The sequence below is a fragment of the Oenanthe melanoleuca genome, chromosome 3 (assembly GCF_029582105.1).
Source record: "Oenanthe melanoleuca isolate GR-GAL-2019-014 chromosome 3, OMel1.0, whole genome shotgun sequence".
Classification (NCBI taxonomy): Eukaryota; Metazoa; Chordata; class Aves; order Passeriformes; family Muscicapidae; genus Oenanthe; species Oenanthe melanoleuca.
In genome coordinates this window covers 106,669,091-106,689,718 of record NC_079336.1, presented here as the reverse complement: position 1 = coordinate 106,689,718, position 20,628 = coordinate 106,669,091, and the positions used below count along the sequence as shown (strand labels likewise).

Here is a 20,628-nt window from a genome sequence, read left to right as displayed (position 1 = left end):
TTTCCTGTTTTCAAAGGGATTTGTATTCAACCGAATCAAAGTGATAGGATCATGTGATTGCTGCAGAACAGATGGTAATGCTTAAAGCTTATCTCAGAAGACATAATCTAAGTACAAAATTAAATGTTCAAATATGGGAGATTTATCTGGTAGAAAGCAAGGAAATGATGTTCAGAGCTGATCATTATTGCATTAAAGTGACTGTGCCTTAATTGGTGTTTATTTCCTTTTAGATGTTTTCTTAAGTGTCTAGAATGATTTAAATGTAGGCTAAGCAGAGAGAACTACAGATTTGTTGGGGAATGGTAAGCCATGGTTCTGGGTGAGTGAATGCCATCCAGGCATGATGCAATGTCTAGGAGGATTGTAGGAAGGCACAGCGCCCACTAATTCAGGCACATGAAAGTTGCAGCTGCTGCTGTTACATCTGTCTGTGATAGACTAGCAAGGCAAGACACTCCTGCCAGCCTGATCTACAGCTGTGGGTTCAGAACAGGAGGAAAAGTGAGAAGGGAATTATGCTCCTGCCTTCTCAGATCACCATGTTATGCCCATGAGGACACTGAAAATGGGAAGTCCACCCAGTGCCTGCTTGTCAGGGAAAGCATGGTCAGGTGACATGGAAGAAGTACAGAGATGCTGTTCACCACTGCAGGGAGAAAATTTGTGTGGCCAAAGCTCAGCTGGAGCTGAAGCTGCCCAGAACTGTGGGAGACCGTAAAAACAGGGTTTAAAAAATACATTAATAGCAAAAAATAGTGCAGAAATAACATCAGCCTATTACAGGATGAGGTTGGTCACCTCACAAACAGGGCCATAAGGTAAAGGTGTTTGATGCTTTCTTTATCTTTGTCTTTAATACTGATGATGGGGTAAGGGGCTCTCAGTGCACTGAGGACAATTCCAGTGCTCCAGCTGAACCTCCATGAGTCTGTGGGACCTGGTGGGATTCATCTGAGAACACTCCAAGCTTGGCTGATGCCATTGTGAGGCCTGTCTCCATTATTCTGAATTGTCTTGGGAGTCTGGAGAGGTCACAGTTAACCAGAAGCTGGCAAACAATGTTTTCAAGAAGGGCAAGAAGGATGACCCTGGAAACCTCAGGTCTGCCACATTCACTTCAGTGACTGGTAAATTATGGAGAAGATTATTGAGGGAGATACTGAAGAACTCCTGAAGGACAATGCACTCCTCAGTCACAGCCAGCACATCTTCATGGCAGGAAAGTCCTGCTTATCAAACCTGGTTTCCTTTTATGACAGAGTAACTCACCCAGCTGATCAAGGGAAGCCAGTTGATGTCACACTTTTGGATTTCAGTAAAGCTTTTGATACTGTCTCTCATGGGATCCTTCTGGACAAAATGTCCCTTCCCCAGCTGGATAAACACATCCTGTGATGGGTGAGCTCACTGGTGGGACACAAAGGGTTACAGTGAATGGGGTGACTTCAGACTGGGGTCCTGTCACTACTGGGGTTCTGCAGGGCTGCATTCTCAGCCCTGTGCTCTTCTCCATAAATGACTTGGACACAGGACTGGGAGGGACACTGAGCAAGTTCACAGACAATACACAACTGAGAGGAGCTGTTGACTCCCTCCAAGGCAGGGAGATGCTGTAGAGAGACCTCAGCAAATGAGAGGACTGGGCAATCACCAACCATATGAAGTTTAACAAGGGCAAGTGACAAATTCTGCACCTGAGGTGGGCAGCCCTTGTTGTGTTTATAGACTGGGGAATGAGAGGCTAGAGAGCAGTGCCATGGAAAGGGACCTGAGGGTCCTGGTTGATGGAAAGCAGTGCCCTGGCAGACAGAAGGATCGCTTGGTTTGTGCAGCCTGGAGAAGAGGAAACCAAGGGAAGACCTCGTTGTGGTCTTCAGCATCCTCATGAGGGAAAGTGGAGAGGCAGGCACTGATCTCTTCACTCTGGTGACCAGTGACAGGACCCAAGGGAAAGGCCTGAAGTTGTGCTGGGTTGAATATTAGGAAGAAGTTTTTCACCCAGAGGGTGGTTGGGCACTGGCAGAGGCTTCCCGGGGCAGTGGTGACAGCACCCAGCTTGACAGAGCTCAAGAAGTGTTTGGACAGTGCTTGCATACACAGGGTCTGACTCTTGGAGCTGACCTGTGCAGGGCCAGTTGTTGGACTTTGATGATTCTTCCAACTGAGGATATTTGATGTTTGTATGATTCTATTATTTGATTTATTCACTTTTTTTACCCTTTTTCATTTAGCATTGAATACTTGCAGGCTAGTTACAAATAGGTAATGTATCTCTTCAGAGTGATTTTGTCATCACAATAGATGTGTCTGCATGACCAAACCAGAAGTCTTGGGTGCAGAAGCCCTGTAAAATGAGATTGTAAACTTGATGCAGCATTAGGGGGCATTTGTTACACTCTTATGAGCATGAGGAGACAAAAGCAAAGTGATCGTTTTGTGCCCTACTGCAGCAAGAAGTGGAGGAAGCATTTCTAAATTATGTGCAGTAATATTGTGGATGATATTAAAAAAGTATTTCATGGCATAGAGTAGGGCCCTCTGCAGTTCATTTGGGCTTCAGAAAAAGCAAGCAGCAGATTCACAGAAGTTAAATCTAGAAGATAAGGAGCTAAGGAGAAGAACTCAGAAGTTTAGTAGGAAATCAGGGGAATGGGGTTAGGAGCATGAGTAAAAGAGAAGATGTTGAGGACAAAGTCCTGAAGGCAGGTGTGGGAATGTACACCTTCTGCAAGAAGAGCAGGGTGGCAGCACAGAGCCAAATGGGGGAAGACAGCTTAGGATGTGTATGATGGGCTGTAGAGGAGACCAGACACATCAGGGATGGACAGGGAAGGGCAGAGTCCTTCACACAAGATTAAAACATTAAAATGTTTAAATGTTTCAAGATCTAAATCTGAAAAATGTTCATATAAACAAAAGTTTTCACCCCCCTCTCCAGCTTTCCTTTGAATACCCCACCAATCTGCCTTAAGCCTTTTTAGAAGGACCAACTCACAGGAGAGAAATATTAATTCATTCTACATGCTGAGACAATCTTTGACCTGCCTGCTGAGTCTGCCAAAAAAGTGCCATTCATTGTTGTACTTTTAAAGATGTGAGTGTCTATATTTACCAGAATTGAGAAATACAGTTACCTTTCCAGAAGGGCTATCCTCATCTAGTAAAAATCAGGTGCCAGTGATTTTACTCTTTACTGGAGGCCAAAAGGTTGTATGTTCAGTTGCAATAACTGGGGACATCCATTTTCACATTATCTGGGAGATTATAGGCTATCTATTCTTCTACCATCAATGAGGTCAGTTTCTAGAAAATGCTGAATGCTGTGATGGCAGATTCCCTCTTTAGGCATGAGGGCACTTCAGAAAGAAGATGCTCCACCCTAGTTGAAATGGGCAAAGGAGCACTGACAGCGCAATTGAAACAGATCATGGTCAGAAGGAAGGAAAATCCTTTGCAATATATTGGACTCAGCCATGTTATTTGTATCCATCATTATAAAAGCTAAGTTCTTAAATTTACAAACCACACATCATCCTCATCTTCCACTAAAATAGAAGCTTAGAGCTTTGCAGGTATAGGCCCTGAATTTAAAATATGAAATACCTTCAAAAACAAACATTCAGTATACAAAATTAAAATTAAAGGCCTCTTAATTATATGCCAGGGATCCATTACAACAGTATTTATGGAATGAATAATTATTTTCACTCTAAATCTTTATCTATAATTAAAAAATACAGGAACTGAATTACAAGCACAGAAATGTATCTTAGGTGTTCCTTGCCACTTCAGTAGCACTCTGGTATTTTATTATGATGTCACTGCTTATAATAATATAATGCGTTATATCATTATGTAAAATGTTGAGTAGAGGTGGATTTATTGGGAAGCCTTGGGGAGCTGTAACCTCCCTGCCCCCACCCGTTTGCTACGTGTATTTGTGTGAGCAGGAGTGGCTGCACCACCTCCTGCCTCTGTCTCACAGCCTCGTGTAGCTGTGTAGGGAACATGGAATGGGATGGAACAATTTTTCACTCGTTAACTGCGGCACCACTGACTCATGGCTTTGCTTCGCTCTGATCAAGCATTCGTAAATTGTACTTGTCATATTTCCTAATGCATGAAATTATCTTGTTGGTTTGACACGGACACACAGGCACAAACACACGCCTGCTCTGTTGGGTTCCATCTTTTGAGTGGGAAAGCAGGGCTGGAAAGTAAAGTCTGAAATGCAGCGCAGGAGTTGCAGATTTAAGATGCAACCACAGTTCTGTGGTTCTGCTGTGCCCTTTCCTCCTTTATAATTCTGTTTTTGTGTTTGTAAAGACCCAGGTTAAGATTTTTCTCTTTTTTTTTTTTTTTTTATTACATGGAAAAATACTAAGATTCAAAACCACCTTTCAATCTGATAATTTCATTAGGAGAATGTAATTTGGTTTTTTTTCCCCATAGTATAAATATGTTTACCTACAAAGCAAAGCTTTGTTGTAAATAACAACATAGTGCTTTTTCATCTTTCTAGAGAAAAGTGCCACTCTGATCACATTCACTGGTAGAATTTTGAATGGATTCATGACAGATTCTCCTTTGTATGAATCCAAAAATTAAAACCTCCACCATGTTTTTCCTTTTGCTCTTTTCAGTCCTTCACAAATCTCAGAAGTGTTTTACTCTTTGCAGTGTTTCATGTATGATGCTACTGGGTAAATGGAAAAAATTATCTTCATATTGGGCAGAACATTCAAGTGATATGACTTTGCATACAGGACTTGATAGAGCTCCTTTGTAAATTAAGACTCTTAAAGAAGATGAGAAGCTAAATGGTCATAAGTGTCAGGGGAGACCTGCTTTCAGCCACCACCAATCTTTATGAATTTCACTTTCAAGAGTTCTGAAGTGCACAGGACATGAGGCCTGGACACAGACAGTTATCACTCAAGTCCAAGACAGCCTTTGAAAAGCTAAAATAAAGCTCTTTTGCCCTGCAGGTGCATCACTAATGCAGTACTAACTACCCCTTGGTAAGCAGGTTCCCATATCACTACTCTGCAATCTCCAAAGTAGATATTCACTGTGAGTATTTCCATCCTAAATAGGTCCCTAAATCAAAGGTGAAAAAAGTGCCTCAGCTCCATAGGAATAGTTCCCAATCCCATCTGCTGCCAACTGTATGGAACTGAGAGACAGAGTGAGCAAAGAGCTTTTATGATCCTTTTTAAGAGCACTCCAGAAGAAGAATCTATAATTATATTGGTACATGGTGTGGCACAAAATATGTATAAACATTATGATGACATGGTTGAGGACTAAGATTGTCTTTTATATTCATAAGGTAACCTATTAGGCATTAAATTATACCTTCAGATAAAATGATCATTGATGGCAGTCAGGTTCTCTATGGTGGCCACATGGACAGAATTCATCCCTATGGGAGTAAGTTCAGTAGTGGCATTTTCACTAAAGTAGCACCTTCTGGAGAGGACTTTGAAGAGTCATTTTTTGTCATCTTTTGAAAAACGATCAAAACCAAAGGTTTTCGTATTACCACAGCACTGATAAATGAGAATTTATATTGCTGTGATGGAACTACACAGGAAAAGATTCCCCAGGTCATGCTTCTTGACCTGTTTTAGAAACAAGAAATAAAGGCACCTATTTAATGGAGCTAGGTTATTTTTGCAGTTAAAGAGGTTAAATATCTCATAAAAAGTTTAGACTGTCTTTGCTCAGTCCTATGTTGTTAATGATTTCTTTTCTTAAGCCAGCTCCAACACAGTTTTCAATTTCGGTCAGATACTTTGATGCTATAGGAATGAATCTAGGATTTAATTCTCTAGTAATGATTACAATGTAAGAAATAATGAGCAAAATACTGGCGTGAGGGGACAACGAATTACATGACATGATTGCTTGAGAACAAAATGCCATGAAGAAAAACCATGACAAGTCACTACCAGAGATTTGGACAAGATATGTTGCTCAAACTAATGGGAGAGACATTGCTTGGAGGATGGGAAGAATGGCCCCTTACATGCACTTAGAGGAGTCCCAGAGCTGCTGTAATCTGGAGCCACTTTGCACAGCCAGCAACAGATGCAGTTTGGTGGCCCAGAGTGCCAGAAGTCATCCAGTTCTCTGTTACCTCCCCACCCACAGGACTGCACTAGAAAAAAGGAACACGAAATAGCTACACTGGACTGGTGTTGTTTGTGCCAAATCTATTCCCACATGCTGGTTAATCTGACTTTGATATTGTTCCTTTCAGAAGCTGAGTCCACATTGAGACCACTGTTGTGCTGTATAACTGATAATCTGCCCTCGTAAGGTGGCTTTTTCCTGCTGTACCAGCTGTGCAATTTCCCTGAAATCTTAAGGGCTTTGGACATACACAAAGTGCAGAAACAATGCAAATAAATATATCATATTCGTGGACAAAACCCTAAAAAATAGTTCTTAGCAACATATCTCCATCCTTGAGCAGCTGTTGTAAGTCAGCCTCAGCCTTCCCAGGTCATCAGTTTCTCCCTCTCCACCAACTCCACCTAGTCACTAATTACATCTTATTTTAGATTGATACTCAAAAATCTGTAATTTGAGGTCCTGACCAAGAACTGAATTTAAGACTTATTTTTTTCTTGGAAGTTTTTCCAGATCAATTCACGTGTCATCTCTTTACCAAGACACTTTTTCTCCATTCATCTTCCAAGTCTTCCTGAGCCCCACCATTATACTTCCTTTTACTGTTTGTGGACCACCTGGCAATATTCTGTTGTGAACTCAGCTCATCCGAGTTTTCTCTCACTCCCTCAGCCTTTTCTCTAACTTTTCTCCCATTTCCATCCAGTGCCCTGCAGGAAAAGCTAACTGAATAGTCAGGCAGCCCTAGGCTTTCTGTCTTCAAATGTAGATCTGCCTTTTATGGTTCTTCAGAACCCATAAGCCTGCGAAGGGACTAACACCATAAAGAAAATTTAGAAAAAAGTCAGTAATTTGTCCAATAACTGCATATAGTGTCTTGGGGGTGCACCTCTCGTGCTTAATAATGTAGAATTTATGTGTCCTACATGCTCATCTGGGCTTCCTCTGTAGTTAGGATAAAGACATGGGCACACAGAGGATGAGTAATCCCATTGAAGGGAGATATCTCAGATAAGCGTGAAGAGTCAAATGTCAGTGCCTATCCCTATCAATTAACTACAAAAGGAGCCTACCTAATTAGCTTAAATTAGCCATGTAAAGGTAAGCTGTTTGAAGATAAATGGAATGATTTGCACTGTAAATGTCTAGCTCCTGTATCACATTATTACTGGCCAGTTAACAGAAAGATCTTAGATGCTCAGATAGTTTCTGCAATAGAATGAGAGAAGGCCCATAGACTAAAAAAATATATCAAGAAACGTTTACAAAAAGATACAAAAAGCAGACAGGCATGCAGATCTTTTAAAAAATCTCCTTTTGACTAGTTGGCCAAGTTAGGAGAGAACGGGGATGTTTCTTGTTTTACACTGGTAAGTGCTGAAGTATCAGCTAGAGACAGATAAATAGTAATATGGCACCAGCACTAGGTAAAATTAATTCAGATTTTCTAAAGGTAGTAAAGGATAAAACATCTGAAATACACACTGTGGGATGCAGCCTTACATTTAGAATGACCTTAGCACCTGAGGACAGAAACATGGAAAATACTAAGTCAGTTTTCAAAACAGTTTGGAGAGACCTTGGAGAACTATGCCCTGTAAGTCCAGCCTCTGTACCAGTCAAATTAGAAACTATATTTTAAAAACGTGTGAACATACAGACAATGTACTGGGGGAGAGTCAGCAGGATTTCTGTAAAGGCAAGTCAAGTCTCAAAACTCCAAATTCTTTGATGTCAGCAATCATGTGAGTAATGGCTATCCAGCTGCTACTGATGAAAGTTTGACCACTGAAGATGTTTTTGGAAGGTCTCCCACCAATATGTCTTAAAGAAACTAAGCTGCCACAGGATTAGAGGAAATCTTCCCTTTCATAGATAAGTAATAAATTAAAACATAAGAAACAGAGTAAGAGCAAATGGTCAGTTCTCATGGAGGTCACTAGTGGAAATTGTAAGTATAGCAGGTCTGTACATATAAGTAACCTGGCAAAGGAGCACATAGTGAGCTGCCAGCTTTTGCTAATGACACTAAATTATTAACACTAGTAAAGATAGGACCTGCTGTGAAGAACAGCAAAAGTGCTTCACAGGATGCAGTGACATAGTGTCAAAATTGAAGATAAAATTAAATGTAAATAAATTAAAAGTGAAGTGCTTTGTACACAGTGGCATGTAACTCCAACCTTCATGTGTAACCTGATGCAATCTGAGCTCAACATTTTTCTGGAAGAAGAATTTGGTCCTATAACTCTACAGCTATAAAAGATTCAGTTCAGTGCTCAGCAGAAGTGCAAAAAATACATTGCAAACTAGGAATTCTTAGAAAAGGACTAGACAAGAAAACAGTGAGCTTCTGTTCATCTGAATTTTGTGTGTAGTTTTGGAGTCCCATAATCTGTAAAAGGATATAGTAGAACTCAAAAAGGTTTAGGAAGGGCAGCCAGGATGATTAAAGGCATGAAACAGCTTTAGTGAAAGGAATGGCTAAATAAACTAGAACTCCTTGACCTAAAGAGGAGGCAGCAGAGATAGAGATCTATTAAATTGTGAGTGTTAGGGAGAAAGAGCACAGTAAATGACTGCTCACTGCTTCTTGTAATACAAAAAATAGAGGTCATCAAGCAAAGCTAACACGTGGCTTTTTCAAAATATAGTGATTCTTCACATAACGTATAATTAAAATATGAACCTCCCTACCACAGGATGTTGTGGATGATAAAATTGTATGTGAGTTCAAAGGCAAGGTTCAGAGAAGAGGAATTCACTGAGGAACACCAGCCTGGAAACCACCTCTGGCTCAGCAAATCTCTGAACCACAAATTGTTGGAGACTAGGAGACTACTTAGGGAAGTATCACCATAAGCTTGCCCTGTTCTAATATTCTCTCCTAGCTAATGGTAAGGGATTAGATCAGGAGTGCCTTCAGTCTCAGCAAAAGGCTGTTCCTATGTTTTATGTTCTGGACATGATTCTGTGCAGAAAAAACACATCAGACTCAATAGTTTTCCATTTACTGCCTCAAAAATGTGCCAAAATACATACAAAGTTCCAGACAATATCTTGTCTACCTCTTATGTGGCTGTATTTGCTGCAATGGAGCTGTTATGTGTGGGAATTTTATGAGCATTACCACTGCATTATTTTATTATAAAAAAATAATTTGGCTATTGACAAACATAGATGGAAAAGGTAAATATACTCTAATGGACTCATAACTCAGCAAGGGATTCAAAATTTGGCCCTGCACCATGATTCTGTAAGTAGATATTTATCTTTAGGTAGCCAGCTTTAGGAAATATTAAGCTAATATATTTTCTCCAAGAAGTCTTAGCATTAAAAAAGCACATCTTATCCAACGTCAGGCATGAGGGAGAATTGGCCCTGTACCTCATAGAAAGCCAAGGAGGAAAAGGGCCTGTTCATCTTAACTTTAATACCAAATTTCCATCTGCTGCAGCTCAAAATTGCAGAGATATCACAGGTATACAATAGGGATTTATTATAGAGGCAGCAACTCATCCTTAACCACAGCGATGATACTGGGCCTCTGTTATATAGCTGTCTTTAGTGTGTAGACATGCTGATATGTTTGCTCAATAAAATCCAGCTTTCAAGACATACTGTTAAGTTTACATGATCACCAGAGTGAGAGGGATAAAGCTGGAAAAGAAGAAAAGCAGAAGCGAATTAATGCAATAAAGGCTAGGATTTAACAGACAGGGTTGAGTAAAATAAATGTGAAACAACAGGTGTCACTGACTCTTATCAGCATTTTTAATTAACACCTGTTTTTAGCCCAGAGTACTTTGGAAGAGTATGTTGGAGTGTGTCTGTATTTAAAGATAAAGATACGCTGTTGAGAAGTTACTAAGTAGTGAGAGGTTGGAGGAATGAAGAGGTTTGGGGGTGGGGGAAGCCTCTGTTTGCTGGGTGGGTGTTGGTTGCAGCTTAGAGAAACCTGAAGGAGAGCCACAATGATAAAATTGTAAGGTAGGGAAATAATGCTATGGCAACAAAATATGTTCTCTTGAAGGAAAATGAGTATGAAAAAGGAAATAAGGAGTGTAGGAAACTGAAAGGAAGCACAGATTACAAGAAAACACAGGATCTAGTTTTAAAAGATACTAATTGTAATAGTTTCAATTTATGTAATAGTATTTTATGATAGTAGTGAATTTCTGTTATTCAGACTTTTATGGCACCTGCTCTGGAAAATTTTGGAGCACTTGACTGATATGAAAGAATTCTCATTCACAGTAGGTAGGGGATGCAGTCATACTCTTCAGTGGCCCATCCTACAAGAACCCAAGTCAACGTGAATGACCAGCATCACATGAGAAGTGGGTGACATAAATGTTCATAGAATCAGGATCTTCAAAGAAAAGTTTCTTCAGTGTAGGTATCAGTTCTGGAGTGTTACAGTAGTCTACAGTGGTCTATAATTAATTTGAGTAAAGGTCAACAAATAAATGACATATATTTCTTTATACCTAGACCCACTGCTTTTTCTAAAATATTTCATACATTTAAGCTATTTCTTGCTAAGTATGTATTTTAAAGGTTTAAATGACCCCTTATTATTAAAGTGCTTCATTCAAAAATTAACTTGGTTCACCTGAAAATCTGACTCAAAATTGTGTCCTGAGAAGAAGTGTGTAAGGCAGAGTCACCTGCACTGTTTCACACAAGAATACGTATTGGTTTCCTAGAGCAGAACATCACCCTAGAAGATAGGAATCACATTGGTAAGATTATTAACTTTTTTTATGGATGGTTTGAGAACGACCTCAAGACTCATAGCCAGTTAGAGCCCTCAAGGGCTTTCTCTGGCCAGAGAGTCATACTGTCTGGCTCCCCTTATTAGCTTTCTCTTTCTTCCTATTTTTTTTAATTTGGTTTGCTTGTTCGCTTTCTTGCTTCAAACCCTTTGATGTGAAGGGCGTTCGGTTCTACACCCAATACTCTGTGAAGTTATGGGTGGACTTCCTTTAGGTCAGAGATACGTAGCTTGACAGTATCTTTCAAGTGACAGGAATTTTGGGTGCCTTGAAGTACTTGTATTTTTGTACTTGTGCACTGTATTTTCTCATGGTTATTCCCTGACTTTACCTGAGACCTCTTTGTGTATGACCTTTGAAAGGTTCCATCAGGGATTTCTTTTTAAACAAGTCACTCAGGCCACAAATCCAGCGTTTCACTTAACATGCCCATATTTAGGGCCCATGGAAAATTATAGGTCATAAACCCATACATTAATGCTTTGCTAAATCTGGGCCTGAAGGGATGTATAGATTATACCTGAACAACCTTTAGAGCTCCTGCATCTAAAATACAATTTAGGATACAGTTTAGGAGATTATCCCCTTGACTCACACACACATAGACCCAGTGGCTGTTTCTCCATTAGCCTTTGGTGTGCTCTGCAGCACTTTCCCTTCATCCGTGTCTTAGAAGGTAACAAGGCTGTGAACCCTCCTCAGAGGTCTGTGTGTCCTGTTCAAAGGAGCTCATGGTCTAAAAACATAGTGGCATAATAGCAGGAGGTTGACAAAATAATACTGCTGTCATCTCAGAGGGTGGAGAATTCCAATGCATCCATTGATCCTTCTGCCAGTTCTCTATTAACTTTCAGAATAATTGGGGAATCTCAACCAATATAACAGAGGGTAGAAGTCTCAGAAATAAGCAAATGCCTTCAAGTTTTGTGAAAATCAGCAACCAGTTGGGGTTAAATAGAATGCAGGAGGTTATCTGTGTCCTAAAATGCTACAGTGAAAGTTCAGCAGATAGAAGTTCTGCCAATCAAGACACATGATGCTGAATACCAGGCATGGCACACATGGCCTCTTGTTCAAACCTGTGTTGGGAGGTGTCTGTGGATGCCCTGCTGGGAGAAGGACAATGGAGCATGTTTTGGCAGGAAGAGTTGCTGTGCTGAGCCTGTGTAGGAGGAAGCACAAAATAGGTTCTTTGGAGAGTTCCTGGTCTTCAGGCTGCCTTTAGTTTTCTACCTTATTTAGGAAGAAATTAAATAAGGTAACCACCTTATTTAAACTAGTGCGTGCTACTGAAATGATTAGGGTAAAATAATTTCAGATTTTGGTTGACTTTTGCTTAAAGTGAGGTTTTTTTAGGTGAGTTGATTATCTGGGTTTTTTTAGCGAAATATGAGATCTTGATGTATTTATTCCTCTCCAGGTACTCTTAAGTACCACTTTTTCAGCATTCAATATAAAATGCAGGATATAAATGTTTGACTAATGCTATACTTTATATATGATGAATTACTCAGCAATCTAAGTCTTCAGAGTTTACTGAAATTTTACGTTGACGTATCTCATTGGAGATCAATAGAATTTCAGGGTTGTCATTTTAAGGAACATTATACATGAGAATTTTTCCTGTGAAATATGTAAGTCCTTTTTGCCCTGGTTTTGTAATTGGGCTCTGAAGCTGGCATACAGCTACATGCCTAAATCAGTGGTGTTGTGTTCAACAGTTGGTGAAAAACTAATCTGTCCCCATTTAAATCAACTGCTTAGAACCTAGCCACACACTTTTTAGGTTCTTTAACCTGACAATTTCTAATTATTCTGGCTCAGAATTCCAACAGAATGAGGTTCAGAATCATTTTGCAGACGTTATTCTTTAGTTGGATATTGTCTAATTTAAAAGGAAAATATTTCAGATAATAACAACATATTTTGAGGGAGGAAAAAAGCATGAAAACCATTTCTGTTCCAAAAATTGCTGATATGAGAATTTATGAGGAAACAGCTCCTTTTATGAATAATTATTATTATTGTGTTTAAGAAATGGGCAAGATGCCTAGAAATTGAATGAAAGAATGAGCTATTAAATTGAAATATTAAATGAAATAACTGAATTAAAAGTGATCATGTAAACCCAGCAGTAAATGTTGGGAGCTGTAGCTGATTGAACATATTTTCATCGTCTGTTTTGTATGCTTAAATACAATTGCTTGATGTAAGTAAACACTTGATTGATATTCTGAATACTTTAAAATCTGCATATGCATCATGGAATACTGAACAATTAAAACTTAATTTCAGTGTAGTTTGATTACATGTAAATTATTTCAATATTCATTTTCTCCTGTTCTGTTTGCTCAGTGCATATTTAATATCCACTTTTTGAATGCATATCATTCTTGATTGGACTGTGAGATGAGGAGGACTCTGAAATTTCTTCCATTAAAAAGGATTGCCTTATAAATATTATTTGTGCCACAGCTCTTCCCCTGCAGATTATTTTCTAAATGTTGTGTACTCTTATTGAAGACAAGGAAAAAAACTGCTGCAGCCCTCCTTTATCAGCCCAGCACAAGGAATATGCTTACATGGTCGATGAGCATGTCTAAGAAGGCTTGTTGGTTGTAACTAGTCCCTAAAGAAATGTTTCCATCTTTTCTGCACTATATTGCTTGCCTGCATGAGCTCCCTCTCCCTTCCCTTCCTGCTCCCTCCACATGATTTTTATTTTATTTTATTTTCCTGGTTCTTGGAGGTCATACAAGACACTGCAATATTATGGCTAAATATTACAAGTGTTTTCAAGCTGACAATTTTTGGTCCGAAAAATGTATCTCTATCTTTAAGGGACCACATTCAATTTAGGAGTTGTGAAATACAGATGAAAAAATTTTGCCTTTTTATAAATTTGTAGAACATTTTCTAAAAACCAAAGAGATTTCTTTTCCCTTCTCTGCAGGCTTCAATTCATACACATTTTTTTTGACCAATGGTATTTCAAATTACTTTCTATCTGAACATCCAACAGAAGGAAATCCCAGGTATTTGATTCTCTTATTACTTATGCTAGTGAACAGAATAGCCTTTCTGTAGTTACAGATATCATTATATTTTTTATTACTTATATATTTTATTTTAAAATAAAATTATTTCCTGGCATCTTTTCAGTTAAGTCATATTCCTAAAATACAGGCAGGCAGCAGGCTTTCACTTCATCATGGAAAGCAAGTCTGGATTCCTCTCTGTCTTAACTATTTTTGACCTACATGCTTGTTGTTATATTATTCACATTTCCCCTTGATTTCCTTGCGCACACTAACATAAAATTTTTTATACTTTTTTAGAATACCTAAAGAAGTACATATAATACCAGTATTCTTTTGTAATATGAGAATTTGAAGATAATGTTGTATCTACTAAATGGCTTGCAGGGAAATGTTTTCCTATGTGTCCTACATAGTTAATTCCAGTTTCAGAGTTCTAATCTTGAAGGTCATTTTTCTGTTACCTGTCACTTTGACCAAACAAGTGGCAGAACTTCATTGTTTGCAGGTGAATTTCCTTATCTCTCTTTTTCAAGAGACATATAAGTCTTGATTGCTAGAGTTATTGTGAACCAAGCAATAAGGTTCAAGGTGAAGGAAGGGGTGGGAAGATACTGTCCAGCACCACAGCCCTGGAAATTCCATTTTAGAGGGCAGATATTATACCTGGTAACAGTAGCACAAGAACAAAACGGGGAACATTTTACTTGGGGGGTATTCTGTTTGTTTGAGGAGCTGATAAACTATTAAGTGAGAGTGCTAACAACAGTAAGACATCTTTCTAGAATAGAAAATGCTTGTAAAATGTATATTATTAACTTGAGGTTGGTCTCATGCTATATAGACCTCTCTCTAATATTTTTTGTACATTAAAACCAACAAAACTTTCATAACAAAGGGTTTCAAAATAACTATTATCTTCTAGTAAAGTTAGGTTTAAAAATGCTGGGTAATCCTGACTGATTTAATACTGTTGACCTAGGTAAAGCAAACTTTTCACTCTTATTTGTAACATCTGCCTTCTTTTAAAGCAGTTCAATTTATAATAAATTATGAAGTAACTGTGATTGTTATTTCCAACACTCTTGGTTGTGAAGAGCATTTCTTAGATAGTATTTTTTTCTTTTTTTTTCCCTTAGTACAGATCTGAAAATAATGAGTTAATGTCACACTTTTATGAATAGGGGCCATAATGAGACTGAAGTATGTATGTTGATTAAAGGAAAAATAATTGAAATCTTTCTGAAACTGCAAAGAAATTACAGCTTAAGGCCATAATTCTGTTCTGCAAGTCAATCAAATGAGAAAGTTATATTACATTTTTTGGTTGCAGGCATTTTTTCCTTGGCTAAAGCAAATGTCATTCAAATAGTCTATATAGTGATAACTTTGGAAATACAGAATAATGATACAGACATTCTTTTTATCCAGTCACATAGCTGGTTTCTGTTCAGGTACCAATTTTCCATCTGAGTACTAAGAATGTGTATTTAATCCATAATGGAAAAGAAAAATATACCAGGAAAAAATATAAACACAATAGCTGTTCAAGATACAAATATTTTTACACATATGTACTTATTTTTCTTAATTAAAGCATAACTTCAAAGGCATCATTGCAAAACAGTGTGTTTTGATGGAAAATTCACCACAGGAATCATGTTGAAAAGCTTCAGATACACAGACAGGCATGAAAAGGTGGGGGTGCACCGCCTGTTCCCTGGTGATCAAGAGGTTAACTTTAATTTATCTCTTCCCCTCCCTTAAACTGGTTCTGTGAGGAGGGCTGCAAATTAGTACTTGGAAGGCACAGCAGGGAGATTAGCTTTAGGGAGGGAAGGGCTCCCCACTCCAGCTCTTAGGAACCTCACCTGGAGAGAGCATTTCCTTTTCTACTTAAGCTAACATATTATGCCTTCTTGTCACGAATGTTATTCCTTGAGGAAAAGTCTTCTCTGGTTCTATCTTGCAATCTGCTGAATCATTCCAAGTGTGTGGTAGGAGAGAGGAGAGCGATAAGGCTGTAACAGGAGGGAGGCAGGAAACCGCTGAGGCTTTGGCTGGGAACAGGAATCCTGGTGTGGTGCATCATATGGGATTACTTTACCCACCCAGGCAAAAGAGGATTCCCATCTTTCCTCTTGTTCACACTGGCCTGAGGAGGAGCTGCAGCAATGCCCACTGTTTCCTCTGAAGCCACCAAGGTACAGAGCTGTACAAGTTCTGGCACCCATGTGATGCTGTCTGACAGTATCCATTTGATATGCACAGCCAACACCTTTCTAACCCTGAGAAATCCACAATGCTGTTTTTTCCCCACTGGGGCAAAGAAGTTATCTCCTTCCAAACTTCAGGTTTCTACAATTGATCCATTGTTGAAATTGTTAACAGGTGGAAAGGGGAAAAGTTTACCCACTTCATAATGGGACAAATACAAAATCATTCTATATGGAATCAATCTTCTACCTCCCAACTGAAATAAAATTGGGGTATTTGCATTTCTAAAAATAATCACCAAATCTATTTTCCTAGCTAATTTTAAAAAGTTAAAGATGTGCAATAGGGGAAAATGTGCACAGATAGAATCCCTTTCTCATAATACAATGTCACATAATGTATAAGTATATAGTAGTATAAGAGAAACATTAGCCCAATGCAGAATTTTCCATTGGGACTTGCATTTGCCAGTGCAATGTTGTGTGCATCCTCAGAAAGTTTCTGATGGATGGCTCATGTCCTGCTTCTGTGGAATTCCCAAGGATTGCACACAGGAGGATACACCCTTGCCTAGTCCCTACATCCATGTGGGTATTTGCTATAACTTCCAGGAGATGATGTGTGATGTCTAGGTAGGATGAAGGGGTAGCCCTGTCACCATAAATGGAAGGAGCTATTCTTCAGCAGGATGTCAACCCACCAAAGGAATGGTCCTTAAAGATGAAGTTCCACATTCACGCTGCCCCCTTTCTGCTCTACAGCATCTCTGGGTGATGCTCAGGTGGGACCTTCTAGAGCACATCTAGAGATAATTTTTCCATGTGATTTCACTCTTGTCCCCCTTATTATACTTCATTGATGCAATCTTTATCACTGTAGGATCTCAGAAAACTCTCAGGAGTCTGTGCCAATACTGGACTAAGGTAGTTATGACACAAAACAACATCACTCCCTACCTCTTTTAGTCCCTGAGGATTTGTGACTCAACTGGATTAGCATCTTCAGAGAGCTCTATCAAGGGGTCTGCAAGGACAAAACTCAGGGACCTCTGAAATAATGAGAAATTTAGGATTAGTATTTTCTGTAGAGAATTTTGAGGTTCCTCCAGCATTGCTGGGGATACTGTTTATCTGTGTTGTGGTTGCTATCTTTGTAAAGGACAAATTTGTTAGGATCTTCAGCTCCCTTCATATTCAACCAGATTTGATAGGACTCAACACTGAACCACTTGGGGTAGGTTTTAAACAATGAAGATGATTAAGGGTAGTCACAGTCCTACCTCACAGTTCTGCAATCCGAGTATGAGTCTGTCAAGTTTCCCCAATAAAGCTTTGGCATAACTTTTGGTGAGCATTGAAGGACTTTGTACATGAGCAAAATTTGATGCAGCTCTTAAATAAACCTCAGCAAAAAATGTGTTTCCTTTTTCTTTCAGGTATCAGAGGTTTGAAAAAGCATTTCTTCTTGCTGTTGACATCGGTGCTCGGGACCTGTTCATGGTGAGTTGTTTCTGGAGGTAGAGGCTGTTGGAGGATATTATTTGTCAGCTTTTGCACACATTAAAACAGTTCCAAGGCATTTGCAGTCTTGGACATATACTGAAAACAGTATACAGTTCTACCTTTGCCATCATGAAACTCATCAGTAGGAATTTAGTGTCTTCAGAGTCACTGACATTTTCCCCAGCATGGCCTATGGGCTATTCTTAATTTTCCAGGAATTATTGTATATGTTTTTAAACTTTCCCTTTCTTCATCTGACCTGATGTGGGTGAATGTCCTCTTTTACTCTAGTAAGCTTATACATTTCTAATCTGTTCCTTTAAGTCCAGCTGCTGAGTCCTGGACACAAGAGCTGTCCATGTCCTGGGGATCCTGAATGCTCTTAGTTTGTCTCTTGGGGTTTTGTGAAAAGTGACAAATTATGAATGCTTCTGCTGGTACTTTTAAAACAACAAAGCTCAGCAGTATCAACACAAAGGTTTTAACATTTCATGCACTCTCTTCCCCCTCCCATTTAATTAGCTACAAAAGTAAAATTAACCAGCTCTTAAAAGGTCCTCTGTGTGAGCACTGCAGGAGGTTCTTGTTTTATAAGATCTTGCACCACAATGTCACAGTGAGGTCAGATGGACAAAGCCAGTCGTGCTCTCCTAGTCTCTCAGCATGTTGCTGCTCCACAGCTGATTTCATTGTTTTCAAAGAAACAATAGGAAAGGGCTTGTTGAAAAAAAGGCCCTTTGAACGATTCGTTTGCTTGACTCTTTTGCATAATGAAGACATTCTGTTGTTTAAATTAAGCTTTGACACTAGATGTTAATATCATTTATCCCATTAAGTCACTTGCCTTGCTAGTTTGATCTTGATATTTAAATTGTATGTTAAATTACACAATTAAATCCTGCTTTTAGGGGTTATGAAAATTCCCTTCTAATTATATAAAAAGTTGTGTGAACCTTTTGATGTTTTTTTCACGGCTCTAATCATCTGGCTTGTTCCATCTAATTAGAAAGATGTGAATACTGCGATAAACTTTCCTAAGTATGCATCAAAAGAATGTGATGGAAATGTCAGACTTTTAGGAAATTCATTACATGTTCTATGTTTACTCCCCTCGATTTTCTGTCTTTTTAGATCATCTCTTTCCTTTTCTCTCTTTGTTGAATGTAGCATCTTCAATATAAATTTTGTATCTAATCATGCTCAGCGCTGCTGCAGCCACATATAAGATTTGGACTGTAGTATGTCTGGTGCAGATTAAAGGGTTTTGCCAAGGGCTCTCCCAGTGTACAGATAATAAATATTCTCTGATTTTAGCTATTCTGACAGAATAAATGTCCCAGCATTTACCATCAAAGGCCCTCTTTCATATGACTGAGAGCATTTCCTACGTAATCTTTTTCTATTTCCTTCCCTCTGTTGATGACAGGACTGAGAGAGTACCTCTGTGCCAGGGGGGGAACACCAGTGTTGGGTGTTGAGATGGGTGCACAGCTTCTAGCAAGGGGGAGGGACTGTACCTGGCTTCACAGGTGATAGATAACATGTTCTACTCTTACCAGAAAGTCTCTCCAACTCTTCAAGAGGATTTTCAGTGTTAGCAAAGCAATTAACTCCATCCTTTCCTTTCCTCACTCAACACCTACTCATCATTTCCCATCCTACCAGTGCCCTTAAACATAAATGTGTATTTCTGAAGAGCTCCTCCTGGCTTATGTCATTGTGAGATCAAAACCAGTTCTTTAATGTCCTCGTTCTGCTTGCATTACCTTTGAAATCCCTCATGGTCTCCCCTAAATTATGCTACAAGCAGCACACATCCCTGCCTCCTCTGGAGAAATGTCCTTTTGCTAATTCATTGTCTAAGTCAGTCACTAATGAACAAACTTTACAATGAGCTAACAGTGGTACTGCTGCAAGTCCACTAAGTACAGGACTCAAGAAGTTTAAACATGCTTAAATCATTTGGAGTATTTATTTGTGCCATGGTAATTTCTAGGGAATTTGGCTTCATTGTGCTTAATACTGTGTGAAAATTAGATGATAACTCATTCCCTGAAACCTTACAGTCCTTCTAGGTATTAGTAACATAATAATGCTACTGCTAAGCAAGGGCTGTGCATCCCTCACTTCTGCATAATACTGAATGATTCCCATATATTGTTTATGTAGGGCAAAATGCAATTAAATTGCTAATATACAATTTGATTTTGCATGTATTTAAAGCAGTTTTATCAAATTTTAAAACCTCAGATAGCTCTAGGAGTCACATCTCCTTATTCCCAAATAATTTAATGGGATTTCAAGAAGAAATAGTAGTCTAAATAAAGATACCTGATGACATAAACAAAATGAGAAAGAAAAATAATATGTTTATTAAAGGGGAGCAGAGAAGGAATAAAAAGGAAATGATAGATAGGAATAGATATAACAGAGGTTAAGGAGGATGCAAACATTGAGTACCCATTACCTGAGACTTCTAAGAAAATGTCCTACATCTTAGAATTTACCCTGAGTACCCATTTCACTGAACAGGGCTCTCCAGCATTGCCATTATTTGTTTTGAGACTGAAAAGAAGTTTGAGAGAATGCTATCTGAGGGCTAATTTCTTTCAAAGAAACGAAAAAGAAAAAAAAAAGGCTTGAAACTATAGCTATAGCATCACTAGATGATGCCATAGCAAGACACATACACTGCTGTGTCTCCCCCAGAGCTTAACCCTCACGTCACTTCCAAGTCCATCAATTAATATCATCTCCTACAAAGTTCAATAAAAAAAATAAAACTGAAAAGGACATAATATCAAGAACAACAGCTCAATTTACTGGACAGTGACTGATCCAATCTGTGACAGAAAAGATCAAGCGGTGGAAAGGTTGTTAGCTTGAAATGCTTTTATAGTGCGTTCCAGCTCTCAGCTGCTGAAAATTCAAAAGGCCATCCCATGTACCAAA

General features: G+C 38.9%; 1 protein-coding gene across 1 annotated transcript in view; it reads left to right on the top strand.

Annotated features, from left to right (window-relative positions):
• The window catches only part of WDPCP (WD repeat containing planar cell polarity effector), a 146,620-nt gene that overhangs the window by 84,064 nt on the left and 41,928 nt on the right, over positions 1–20,628 (top strand). The window contains exon 14 of the mRNA XM_056488869.1: positions 17,610–17,673. Coding sequence (XP_056344844.1) covers positions 17,610–17,673 — 64 coding nt within the window. The remainder of the gene's footprint in view (positions 1–17,609; positions 17,674–20,628) is intronic.